Genomic DNA, 13,636 nt, shown 5'->3' on the forward strand with positions numbered 1-13,636 from the left:
GGAAAAAGGTCCAAAAGCCCGGCCAGAGCGGGAGCCATCAAGTTATGTGACTTAATCCCTCATAGCTGCCACCGGAAGTCCTCCTGTATTTGGATTATTAACATCAACATTTCCAGGTTCCCAGTTCTGTATTTGGATTATTAACATCAACATTTCCAGGTTCCCAGTTCTGTATTTGGATTATAAACATCAACATTCCCCAGGTCCCAGTTCTGTATTTGGATTATAAACACCAACATTCCCCAGGTCCCAGTTCTGTATTTGGATTATAAACATCAACATTCCCCAGTTCCCAATTCTCTATTTGGATTATTGACATCAACATTCCCCAGTTTCTCGTTCTGTATTTGGATTATAAACATCAACATTCCCCAGTTCCCAGTTCTGTATTTGGATTATAAACATCAACATTTGCCTGGTTCGAGTTTCCAACTCGGATCATTTCCTGTCAAAACTCGAGTTCTGTGTTCAGAAAACTAAAATGTGCATAATGTCCTGCTTGTTGAGGCTAGAATATCTTGATTCACTGTCCACTTTAAGTCATGCCATTCTTGACTCATTGATCATATTCTCACCTATGAAGATGAGTCTGCACGTTCTCCCTGTGTCTGCATGTGTTCCCTCTGGGTGCTCCCGTTTCCTCCCACAAGTCCCGAAATACGTGCTTGTCCAGTGAATTGAACATTCTGAATTCTCCCTCAGTGTACCCGAACAGGCTCCCGAGTGTGGCGACTAGGGGATTTTCACAATAACTTTATTGCAGTGATAATGTAAGCCCACTTGTGACACTAATAAAGATTATTATTATTTAAATATAAAAACAAATAGCAAAAGGTTCTAGAATTATAGCTAAAGTCAACGTTGGTCCTTAAGAGGACAAGGCTGCAGAATTAATAATGGGGAACACAATGCAGAAACACTAAATGAATATTTTGCCTCAGTTTTCACGGTGGAGACACTAGAACCATCCAATAGTAACAGGTGATGCAGTGGTTGTTTAAAATGTGGAGCTTAAAACAATCACTATCACTCGGGGAAAAGTATTCAGCAAACAATTGGAATTAAAGGCAGACATGTCCCCAGGGCCTGATGGTATACACAGTTGGATGTGTCTTCGGCAACAGAGATATTCCAGAACTCCCTGGACTCTCAAAAGATTCCACTGGATTGGAAAAAGAATATTGTTAGCCCCTGTTTAAAAAGGGAGAAAGGCAGAAAGTAGCAAACTAAACACCAGTTAATTTAACATCTGTCATTGGGACACTGTTGGAATCCATTATTAAGGAAGTTGTAGTGGGACATTTGGAAAGTCAAAATGCAATCCATCAGAGTCAGCACAGTTTTCTGAAGGGTGAATCGTGTTTGATTAATTTACTCAATTTCTTCAAAGATGTAACAAGCAAAGTGGATAATGGGGATCCTGTCGATGTAGTATATCTGGACTTCAGAAGGCATTTAATAAGGTGTCACACAAAGGTTAGAATTCTTTGGAACCAAAGAATTCCAAAGCGCACAAGGAGGTCATTCGGCCCATTGAGTCTGCACCAACCCTTTGAAAGTGCACCCTGCCTAGGCCCACTTCCCCGCCCTATCCCAGAATCCATAAGCCCACCTAATCTACACATCCTTGGATACTAAGGGACAATTTAGCATGGCCAGCCCATCTAACCTGCACACCTTTGGACTGTGGGAGGAAACCGGAACACCCGGAGGAAACCCACACAGACACGGAGAGAATGTGCAAACTCCACACTGACAGTCACCCAAGACCAGAATTGAACTCTGGTCCCTGGCACTGTGAGGCAGCAGTGCTAACCACTGTGTCACCATGTCAACCATTAATATACAAGGTAAGATCACATTGGATTGGAGTAATTTATTAGCTTGGATAGAAGACTGGCTAACCTGACAGAAAGCAGAGAATAGGGATAATTGGGTCTTCTCTGGTTGACAATCTATAAATAGCGGTGTGTCCAGGGTTCGGTCTTTGGGCATCAACTATGTACAATCTATATGAAAGTCTTGGATGCAGGGATAGAAGATACCCTAGCCAAATTTTCAGATAACACTAAATAGGTGAGAAAACAAGTTGAAATGAGGATTTAAGAAATTTACAAATGGGTATGGACAGGTTAGGTGGGTAGATATAGAGTGGGTGTGGGATTCTCCGACGCCCCGCCGGGCCAGAGAATCGCCGGGGGGGGGGGGGGGGGGGGGGGGGCGGGCGGCGTGAATCCCGCCCCACCGCCGGCTGCCGGATTCTCCGCCGGCAGTTTTTCGGCGGGGACAGAATCGCGCCACGCCGGTCGGGGGCCGTTGGCAGCGGCCCGCCCCCCACGGCGATTCTTCGGCCCGCGATGGGCCGAGTTGGCCGCCCGTTTTCGACGGATCCCGCCAGCGTAAATGACACCAGGTCCATACCGGCGGGACCTGGCTCTGCGGGCGGCCTGCGGGGTCCTTGGGGGGGCACGGGGATATCTGGCGCAGATGGCCCTCTGCCGTGGGGGCACTCTTTCCCACCGCGCCAGCCGGTGTAACGGTCCGCCATGGCCGGCGCAGAGAAGAACATCCCTGCGCATGCGCTGGGATGACGGTAGCAAACGCTGGCGCTCCTGCACATGCGCCAAATCGCGTCAGCCGGCAGAGGCCCTTCGGCGCCGGTACGGCCCGCCCTACCGGGTAGGGGAGAATCCCACCCCAGATGTTTCCCCTTGTTGCACATTCTAGAACAAGAGGCCATGGTTTTAGGGTAAGGGGGATAGTTTTAAAACAGAAATGAGGAGGAATTACTTCATTCAAACAGTCGTGAATTTGTGGAATTCTCTACCGCAGAGTGCAGTGGACACCAGAACACTGAACAAATTTAAGGAGAAGTCGAATTTTTGATTAGTAAAGGGATGAAATGTTATGGGGAGCGGACAGGAAGGTGAAGATGGGGCTGAGCTGAGATCAGTACCAGGCCCGAGGGGCTGAATTGCCTACTCCGTTCTCCTAGTCCTTACGTTCTTTTAGAAGGAATGCAGGAGTGTTATGTCCCAGTGTCCTGTCTAATATTTGCCTCTCAACCATACTCGTATCTCGTTATGATCATGTTGCTTGCTGGAAGCTTGCAGTGTGCTAATTGGCTGCCACATTTCTTAACACAGTGATTAAACTTTAAAAGGTATTCCAATGGCTGTGAAGCACTATCCAATGTACAGATGTGGTGAAATACAGATCATTATTTTTAAATACTCACTGTGCCTCTGTAGAGCACTATGCACAGTGATGTCTGATCTGTCTGATAACATGGGGTGCCGCAGTCTAATCCATTTCACTGTATCAGGCGCCACCATCCATGGGCTCGATTCTCCAAGCCCCGGGCCGGAGAATCGCCGCAACTGCGCCATGCCGCCCCGATGCCGGCGCGCGATTCGGCGGAGAACCGGCGCCATTTGTGCCGTCGCTTTTGACGCGGCGCGGGCCGCTGGAATCGGCGTGGTCGACGATTCTCCGGCCCGGATGGGCCAAGCGGCCACACGGAAAAAGCAGAGTCCTGCCGGCGCCGTTCACCCCTGGTCGCTGCCGGCGGGAATTCTGCACGAAGGGAACTCTCCCCTGTGGGGGCCAGAATCGGTAGCCCCCGCGCCCGTTTTGCACCGTCGTCACGACGGCGCGAACATTCTGTCTCCATTTCGGAGAATCGCGCCCCGTGTGTCTGTGTGTGTGCACGTAGCAACCTGAGGTGGCTGTGTCACCTCAGAACTGGTTGTCATGGGAACTCAAGAGTAGCTGTCTTTGTCTTTTGCCTGTTTCGCTGCAGAGACCGGATGAGGACTTCTGTGAATGTGGTCGGTGATTCATTTGGAGCTGGCATTGTCTTCCACCTATCGAAGGAGGAACTGGCTAACATCGATGCCCAGCACGCTCAGGCCGATAACGAAAAGTTGATCAAGTCAGTCTTTACGCGAGATGGCACAAAGACTTTCCAGGAAAGTTACTCAAACCCAAGCAATTACTCAGGCAACAACATAGTGCAAACGGAAGATGGCAAGGTATGGTTCACATATACTGAAATTGAGACCTGCATTTAACCCTGCCTCTCTCCATCCAACTGTCTCCATTTCCAACTGTATGTCAACATATACCCCAACTCTCACAGTGGCTAGAACATAAAGTAACCATAAAGTAACAAGGGCAGCAGCAGTTTCCATATGGTGTCTGTCCCTCAGACACTTCCAGATCACAGCTGAATTTAATGCCACATCCCTATTAGCTAACAACTTTCTGAGAAAGGATTGTGTAGATTTATAGGTGAAATACATTTATTACAAAGTATTTTTGTACTGATTGATGAAAAATTGCATTGTTTAATTTATCCAGGTGTTTTATACCCTTAATGCTGGGCCTTTGCCTAACAGTCTCTGCCAATGAAAGGTGGGGGGGGGGGGGGCATATTGTAATGGATTTGCTAATCGGAGCTTACAGTTTCAACATATAGTTGCGTGTAAAACATTTACCCAGGTGTTCTTATTTGCAATGTGAACAAGGGACAAATACAAGTTTACGATTCAACCAAATTTATTATCAAACACTGTAAAAACAGTTCCTCCCTTTAAATTATCCCAACGACAATAATCCCAAGATTCTTAATACTATCCTTGCTGATGAACTTAATTGAGCTGTAGGTCCAATTCTCTGAGTCTCGGTTGTCTTAGGACCTCTGTCTATGAAGGTGGGTCTCGCACGCTGCTCCCTTTCATCGTCTAGTCTGCCGTTGAATCTCCTCTGTTGCTTCTTCGCTGAATCTTCACTGGGGAGGATCGTGGTGGTCACTTCTTATACCCCCCTTCATGCCTTTCCAGAAAGTTCTCCAGTCTTCAGCCAATAAGTTCTTGGAACGGGGGTCGCAACACCCAATGGAGTTGCTGATTGCAACTCTGCAGGGCAACAGGAACCCTCCCTCAGGCCCATCTCCAGGTATTGTCTACACGTAACCTTATTCCATACATAGTAATGGCGGGGGATCTACATACCAGAAAGTCTAGCTTTATCTGGGCTATCCACACCAATTGATCCACTTGAATGGGACCAATTATCTCCTGGTGTCTGTTTACAGGGCAGGCCCAGACTTGTCCCGACTATCTGTCCATGCTCAGTGGATTTGGACTTGACTGTTCGAATTCCCATCAGGCCCGCCTGTGGACTGACTGTGGTTTAATTTAAAATGTTCAATTCTAAATGTAAAGTGTCCAGTTATATATCGGGCCTAAGATTCAGGCATGATATACCATCAATTCACTACAAGACGATGAGAGCGAGTGAACATAGGCTTTATTAACCAAGAACTTGCCTGCCTGTGACTGCCTACAAATGAGCTCCGCCCCAGGCGGCCGGTTTAAGTACCGTCCGAGGGGGGCGGATCCAGAGGCGGAGCCCACCAGGGTTCCAGTACAATACCTGGAAGGTGATCATATTACCATTGGACCACAGTGCTATACAGACAGCTTATACTATGGTGAATACATTCACCACATTCACCCCCTGTTAAAAAAATGAAGTCCAGCGGGGGTGAAGTGGGATCATCATATGTTTAGTCTGTCTGGAGGCCGGATTGTTCTTTTGGACCTCCTCAGCTCTGGCGGAGCAGCGGGTACGGGCGTTACAGTTGTTGACTCCGAGAGCGTGTTGTCTGGAGCTTCGGTCCGGTGTGTTGGCGACGGTTGAGGGGTAGGGGTAGGCAGAGGGGTGGTGGATGGCGCAGGGGGGTGGTGGATGGCGGCAGTGTAGGCTCGGGACAGTACAGGAGCCCCGGGGGGGGGGGGGGCGTAAGGGATTCGGGTGGTGGCAATAGGTGGTGGTGGGGGGGGTGCGCTGGCCTGGGAACCAGCGGGTGCCAGGTCCCATAGGGAGACCGTGTCTTGCCGTCCGCCTTGGTGCGCGACGTAGGCATATTGGGGGTTGGCGTGCAGCAGTTGGACCCTCTCGACCAGGGGGTCGGTCTTATGGCTCCTCGTATGCTTCCGGAGAAGGACAGGTCCCGGAGTCGACAGCCAGGATGGAAGCGAGACCCCGGAGATGGACCTCCTACGGAAGACAAACAAACGGTCATGAGGGGTCTCGTTCGTGGCTGTGCAGAGGAGCGATCTAATGGAGTGGAGGGCGTCGGGGAGGACCTCCTGCCAGCGGGGAATCTGGAGACTTCTCGACCGAAGGGCAAGAAGGACGGCCTTCCATACCGTCGCGTTCTCCCTCTCCACTTGCCCGTTTCCCTGCGGGATGTAGCTCGTAGTCCTGCTCGAGGCGAAGCCCTTACTGAGCAGGTACTGACGCAGCTCATCGCTCATGAAAGAGGTGCTCCAGTCACTGTGGACATATGCAGGGAAACCGAACAGGGTGAAGATGCTTTGCAGTACCTTTATAACGGTGGCCGAGGTCATGTCGGGACATGGGATAGCGAAGGGGAAGCGGAGTACTCGTCAATGATGCTCAGGAAGTATACGTTACGGTTGGTGGAAGGGAGGGGCCCTTTGACGTCGATACTGAGGCGCTCAAAGGGCCGGGAGGCCTTTCCCAAGTGGGCCTTGTCTGGCCGGTAGAAGTGCGGGTTGCACTCCGCGCAGACTTGGCAGTCCCTGGACGAAGCTCTCTGTGCCTGACCTCCTCGGTGGAGTAGGGCAGGTTGCGGGCCTTAATGAAGTGGATGAGCCGGGTGACCCCCGGGTGACAGAGGTCATTGTTGATGGCCCGAAGTCGGTCATCTTGGGCGCTGGCACATGTGCCGTGGGACAGGGCATCTGAGGACTCATTGAGCTTCCCAGGACGATACTTGATATCGTAGGTATAGATGGAGAGTTCGATTTCCACCTCAAGATTTTGTCGTTTTTTATTTTGCCCCGTTGTGCATTGTCAAACATAAAGGCTGCCGACCATTGGTCGGTGACGAGGGTGAACCTCCTACCGGCTAGGTAGTGCCGCACAGCTTCCACAATGGCTTGTACTTCCTTCTCGACAGCAGAGTGTCGAATCTCAGAGACGTGGAGGAGTCTAGAAAAGAAGGGTACTGGTCTGCCCGCCTGGTTGAAGGTGGCGGCCAGGGCGACGTCTGACGCATCGCTCTCTACCTGAAAAGGGGTGGACTCGTCCATCGACTGCATCACGGCTTTGGCAATATCTGCCTTGATGCGGCTGAAGGCCGAGCGGGCCTCAGCCAGCAGGGGGAATATCGTGGCTTTGATAAGTGGGCGGGCTTTGTCCGCATAGTTGGGGACCCACTGGGCGTAATAGGAGAATAGCCCAGGCAGCGTTTGAGGGCCTTGGGGCTGTGAGGAAATGGAAGTTCAATGCAAGCGGTCGGAGTCAGGCCCCAGAACCCCGTTTTCGACGACAAACAACAAAGAAATGTACAGCACAGGAACAGGCCCTTCGGCCCTCCAAGCCTGTGCCGACCGTGCTGCCCGACTAAACTACAATCGTCTACACTTCCTGGGTCCATATCCCTCTATTCCCATGTATTTGGAGTATAGTATAACCGAGGATGGCCAGTCGGGTAGTACGGAAGACGCACTTCTCTTTGTTATATGTGAGGTTGAGGGATTGGGCAGCCTGGAGGAACCTCTGGAGATTGGCGTCGTGGTCCTGCTGGTCATGGCCGCAGATGGTAACATTGTCCAAGTACGGGTATGTAGCCCTCAACCCGTACTGGTCCACCATTCGGTCCATCGTTCTCTGAAAGACCGAGACCCCGTTAGTGACGCCGAAAGGGACCCTGAGGAAGTGGAAGAGTCGGCCGGCTGCTTCAATGGCAGTGTAGTGGCTTTCTCCCGGGCGGATCGGGAGCTGGTGGTAGGCCGACTTCAGATCGACCATTGAGAACACACGGTACTGTGCGATCTGGTATTGACCATCTCCGCTATGCGGGGAAGTGGGTACGCATCAAGTTGCGTGAACCGGTTAATTGTCTGGCTGTAGTCCACAACCATCCGATTCTTTTCCCCGGTCCGGACGACCACCACTTGTGCTCTCCAGGGGCTGTTGCTGGCCTCGATGATCCCTTCACTCAAGGGTCTCTGGACCTCCGACTTGATAAAAATCATGTCTTGTGAACTGTACCGCCTGCTCCTAGTGGCGATGGGCTTACAGTCAGGGGTGAGGTTCACAAAGAGCGAAGGGGGGGACCTGAAGGGTCGCGAGGCTGCATACAGTGAGGGGGGTAGGGGTCCGCCGAACATTAGCATCAGGCTTCGGTGACTGCATTGGAAGTCGAGTCCAAGCAGTAGGGGCAAAGGTGAGGGAGGACATACAGTTTAAATTGGGCATACTCAGCGCCCTGTATCGCGAGGTTCGCGACACAGTACCCCCGGATCTGTACCGAATGGGATCCGGAGGCGAGGGAGATTGTCTGGGATGCGGGATAGATGAGGAGGGAGCAGCGCCTTACCGTGTTGGGGTGGACGAAGCTCTCTGTGCTCCCGGAGTCAAAAAGACAGGGGATCTCGTGCCCATTGACCCGGATGGCCATCATCGAATTCCTCAGATGCTTTGGTCGCGACTGGTCGAGGGTTACTGCGCCGAGCTGCGGGCAGTCTGCGTGGTCTGAGGTATCGAGGTCACAAGATGGCGGCCCCCACGGGTCGCACGTGTCGGGCTGAGTCGAAGGTGGCGACCAAGATGGCCGCCCCCATCGGTTGCACGTGCCGACTGGTGTTGAAGATAGCGGCCAACATGGCCGCCCCCAGGGGTCGCATGTGTCGGGCTGAGTTAAAGATGGCGCCCCCCACGAGCTACATGAGACGGGTGACGCATCTGAAGGGGGCTTTACCGGCAGAACGCACCCACCTTGTGGGGTCTGTGGGCCTGTGAGCCCGTGGATCGGGCCTGGTGAGCTTTCGACTTCGGGGCTTTGGATCGGGGCCAGACAGACTCTGGCACAATGTCCCTTTTTGCCGCAGTCGCTGCATGTCGTGGTGTGGGCTGGGCAACGTTGTCGGGGGTGTCGGCCCTGCCCACAGAAGTAGCACGATGGTCCGCTGGGCTGCAGGGGCAGCCGCGCGGCACAGGTCTGAGACATAGTCGGGTCTGGTGATGGCCGTGTCTGTGGTGTCCATGAGGGGTTCGTTGGGTCTTCCGGGAACGCGCTGAGGCTCTGGTAGGCCACCTCCAACGAGGTGGCTAGTTTTACCGTGTCCTGTAGGCCAGTGGCCCTGTTTTCCAGCAGTCACTGCTGGATGTAGTTAGACCGGACCCCAGCCACGTAGGTGTCCCGGATCACCAGTTTCATGTGCTCGTCAGCCTTCACATCCTTGCAGTTGCAGTTACGGGTGAGTAGCGTCAGGTTCTCGAGGTACTCGTCCAGCGATTCCCTGGTGCGTTGACGGTGGGTAGTGAAGAGGTGCCGTGCGAACACTTCGTCCATGGGCTTCACGAACTGTCTCTTTAGAATCGCGACCGCCACTTCGTACGTGGCTGCGTCCTGGATCATACCCGAGATTCGGTGGCTCACCCGGCCATGGAGGATGCGCAGCTTGAACGCATCGGAGAGAGGCATTTCGAAGGAGTCGAGGTAGGCCTCAAAACTGCGGAGCCGGTGGGAGAAGATTTCCTTAGCTTCTGCTGCTCGTGTGTCGAGTTCCAGTTTGTCAGGCTTTAGAGCGGCTTCCATAGTGATGTCTTTGGTTAATAAATTGATGTACAATAAATTCACTACAAGACGATGAGAGCGAGTGAACATAGGCTTTATTAACCAAGAACTTGCCTGCCTGTGACTGCTGTACAAATTAGCGCCGCCCCCAGGCGGCTGGTCTATATACCGTCCGAGGGGGGCGGAGCCAGAGGCGGAGCCCACCAGGGTTCCAGTACAATACCTGGAAGGAGATCATGGGTGAGATTCTCCGACCCCCCGCCGGGTTGGAGAATCGCTGGGGGCTGGCGTGAATCCACCGGATATTCGGCGGGGGTGGGAATCGCGCCGCGCCGGTTGGCGGGCCCCCCCCCGCGATTCTCCGGCCCGGATGGACCGAAGTCCCGCTGCTAAAATGCCTGTCCTGCCGGCGTGGATTAAACCACCTACCTTACCGGCGGGACAAGGCGGCGTGGGCGGGCTCCGGGGTCCTGGGGGGGGCGCGGGGCGATCTGGCCCCAGGGGGTGCACCCATGGTGGCCTGGCCCGCGATCGGGGCCCACCGATCCGCGGGCGGGCCTGTGCCATGGGGGCACTCTTTCCCTTCCGCCTCCGCCACGGTCTCCACCATGGCGGAGGCGGAAGAGACTCCCTCCACTGCGCATGCGCGGGAATGCCGTCAGCGGCTGCTGACGCTCCTGCGCATGCGCCGCCCGGAGATGTCATTTCCGCGCCAGCTGGTGGGGCACCAAAGGCCTTTTCCGCCAGCTGGCGGGGCGGAAATTCATCCGGCGCGGGCCTAGTCCCTCAAGGTTGGGGCTCGGCCCCCAAAGATGCGGAGCATTCCGCACCTTTGGGGCGGCGCGATGCCCGACTGATTTGTGCCGTTTTGGGCACCAGTCGGCGGACATCGCGCCGTTTCAGTGTCTTTCTGAGCTCGAGAGTATTAGGGCACTGGGCTACAAAAACTGAGACATGCTGAGAGACATTGACAATTTACAGTCCTTGAACATCAAAGTAACGCAGCCCTCAAACAGTATTGACTGCCTGTAGTATACCTCCCCTCTGTCATCCTGGAACCCTGATGGCTATTTTGGATAGAGAGAATTCAGGTTGTCCCCCGGATGCCCAGTAGGATTCTGATTGACAGATTTTATTTCTATTTAAAGTTGGAATAGAAAGGAAGGGGTAGGTTTTTAAACATAGGAGATGGATGTGTTCAGGATAAACCCAAAGAACAACTCTAGACAGCAAAAAGTTAATTTTCACATCTTGACATGGGGTTTGGGCTCAACATCATTAAATACTCAGAGTTTGAGGAACGTGAATCTGAACTCACTTTGTAATCAATTCCTTGGTGAACATGTCTAATATAGTTAATCATCCAGCACAAACACTGGGTGTATAGCAGCAGTGATGTAGTGCAAACCTGTTTGAAACACTGATTGTGGGGGGTGGCAGGAGTGGGGGCTGATTCCCACTGGGCAACAAGAACCCAATACCTGCTGTGCTGGGGCAGGGAAAATTGCTGAAAATTCCAACAGACGTTGTGATGTCCAGCCAAGACAACCATCAAGACACTGTCTCATTTTCAGTCTACCACCTGGAAGGTTGATAACCTGACCTGTGGCTGGAGGTCCAGCCCAAACTACAGCGCAACAGTCAGGAGATCGGTGTTTGGAGAGGAGTAGGTCAGTAAATAGCAACCGAGGGGGTCAACGCTTGGATATGTTATCAAAACCAGCACTTGTGGGGGTAATTATTTCAGTGAACGAGGAGGGGTCATTGGTTGGGGATGGGGCAGTAGTGAATGGGGTAGATTGTCAGTGGTCTTGGATGGAGGTATCAGTGATCGGGTTAAGGTGATGAGGGGTCTGTGATTAAGGAGGTAAGTGATCGGGGCAAGGAGCTTGGTTATCTGGAGGGTCAGTGATCTGGGGGCAGCAGGAGTTTGTGAGAATCAATAACTGGGGATAAGGGGGCTCAGTGATTAGTGGTGGAGGAGGTCAATGATTGAGATTGAGGGTGTGAGGGTTGACGATATCGGTTTCAGGGGAGGTGTTACCGATCAATGAGAGGTCACAGTCAGATGTTGGGCCCAGGGGAACATTCCTGCTCCGCCTTATCCCCAGGATGATGAAGAAAGACATTTAGCTTGTGGACTTGGAATGTCCCCATGTACTGTGGAACCCCAATTTACAAATGTTATTTAGGTGCCCCGACTCTCGCAGGCATCCCGATATCCACCACTGTATAAATACGATTTTGACGCTTGTGCACTGCGTTGGGTTACATTTCCCATTTTAACTCTTTTAACCCATACCCCCACTAGCCCCCACCACCCACAATCCTCTCCCACCCAATATGATGGGGGAGTAATATCACAGCTCTTGGGCAGGATTCTCCCCGTTTCCCAGCATGGCACGCCCCCGCCGGCAGCGGCCAATGGGGTTTCCCATTGTGGGCCATCCCAAGCCATCGGGAAACACGCGGGCATGGGTGCGCTGCCAATGCGGTGGAGGATCCCACCGACGGCGAATCCCACTGCTTGTGTTTGTGACAAGATTTTCGCTGGGCTGGAGCTCTCGTGAAAACGCATGTTTTTATCTTTTTTACAAATAGGGAAGGTGAAAAATTCCTCACTACGTTTATGTCACTAACAGCGACCCAATTAAACCTTTCTCCCTTATGCTTTGAAAGTGAAAGATTTTCATCTCACATCCCACCCCGCCCCGATGGTACCTGGAACAACTGCTACCGATACGGGTGAAATCTGGAATGTTTTCTGGGACATTGTGCAATTGTAAAAATTCAGACATGTTAGGAATGATTAGTAAAGCCCACAGGAAAGCACTTACCAAAATTACTGAAGCTGAGCTATAAGAACTGTATAGCCCTCAAGCACTCTGTACAAATAGGGGATCTCATTCGTAAAATGACTCCCACGATATTTTGTGTGCGTGAGACAAGCATAAACACAAAGATGAGAGCCAGTGATTCTGCTTCCTGTCCATAATGAAGTCCTGTTGACCAGGCTGCTGTTTTGGGGGATAGGGACTGCTGTTGCAAAGATTATGTCCATCATGAGCATTTGTTAAGTTATATGGTTGTATTTCTTCAGCCTGTCTTTGTCTATTCATCTCATCGTTGACTTTTTCTGTGTACTGATGAATATTTTCCCCTGTGACACCTTTGCTGTTTCTGTTTCTTGGGGTTCCTCTGCATGTGCTGAGGAGGGGGAGGGTTGAGCATCCCAGCGTCTTTGCCAGATCTCCTTCACTAGACTGAGCTTCAGAGCTCAATGAAGGAGGAACAGGGTGAGACTTTAAACCTCACATTCAGCCAAAAGGAACAAAAAGCATTTTTATTTTACAAAAAAAACTCAAATCCACTTCGGCTCAATTTGCCCTTGCAAGCAATCAATTTTATGGTGACTGAGAGGATGTATGTTCCACACACCCTACCCCACCCCCTCCTAAAATAGAAGATTGATATTAATATGTGTAACCCAACCTTATAAGGCTAATTCCGATGACAAATCTCAAGATGGGATTTGGATCATCTTATGCTGTAATTTTACTGCTCTGCTGAATGCACTTTGAGTTAAAGATTTTGTTTCTTATCAAAGTGTGAGTGGTGGTTCAGCTGTCTCTTCAGTCAGAAGGTCATAGATTCAAATTTAAGTCCAGAGACATGAGTGCATAATCTAGGCCGACACTCCAGTGTAGTACTGAGGGAGGGCTGCACGGTCGGAGGTAGTCCTTCAAGTGAGATGTTAAACCAAGGCCCTAATTTTCCACTTAAGTGACACTAAAAAATCATACAGAATTGTTGGAAAAAAACAGGGGAATCCCAAATGTCTTATCTTAAATTTATCCCTCAGCCAACACACGAAAACAGATGATTTGGTCATTGCTATTTGTAGGACCTTACTATGCTGTACAGCACTTTGAGATGTCTTGAGTATAAAAGGTGCTACATAAATGCAACAGTCTACTCCATTCAGGCAGCAAGTCCTCGAGAACACAAACATTTAAC

At 51.5% G+C, this 13,636-nt stretch overlaps 1 protein-coding gene across 2 annotated transcripts in view; it reads left to right on the plus strand.

The window, feature by feature from the left end:
• Positions 1–13,636, plus strand: part of LOC140430971 (excitatory amino acid transporter 2-like) — a 643,482-nt gene that overhangs the window by 620,512 nt on the left and 9,334 nt on the right. For both annotated transcript variants that reach the window (XM_072518822.1, XM_072518821.1), the window contains one exon: positions 3,803–4,034. In XM_072518822.1, the coding sequence (XP_072374923.1) occupies positions 3,803–4,034 (232 nt within the window). The remainder of the gene's footprint in view (positions 1–3,802; positions 4,035–13,636) is intronic.

Source organism: Scyliorhinus torazame, chromosome 10 (genome assembly GCF_047496885.1).
Source record: "Scyliorhinus torazame isolate Kashiwa2021f chromosome 10, sScyTor2.1, whole genome shotgun sequence".
NCBI lineage: Eukaryota > Metazoa > Chordata > Chondrichthyes > Carcharhiniformes > Scyliorhinidae > Scyliorhinus > Scyliorhinus torazame.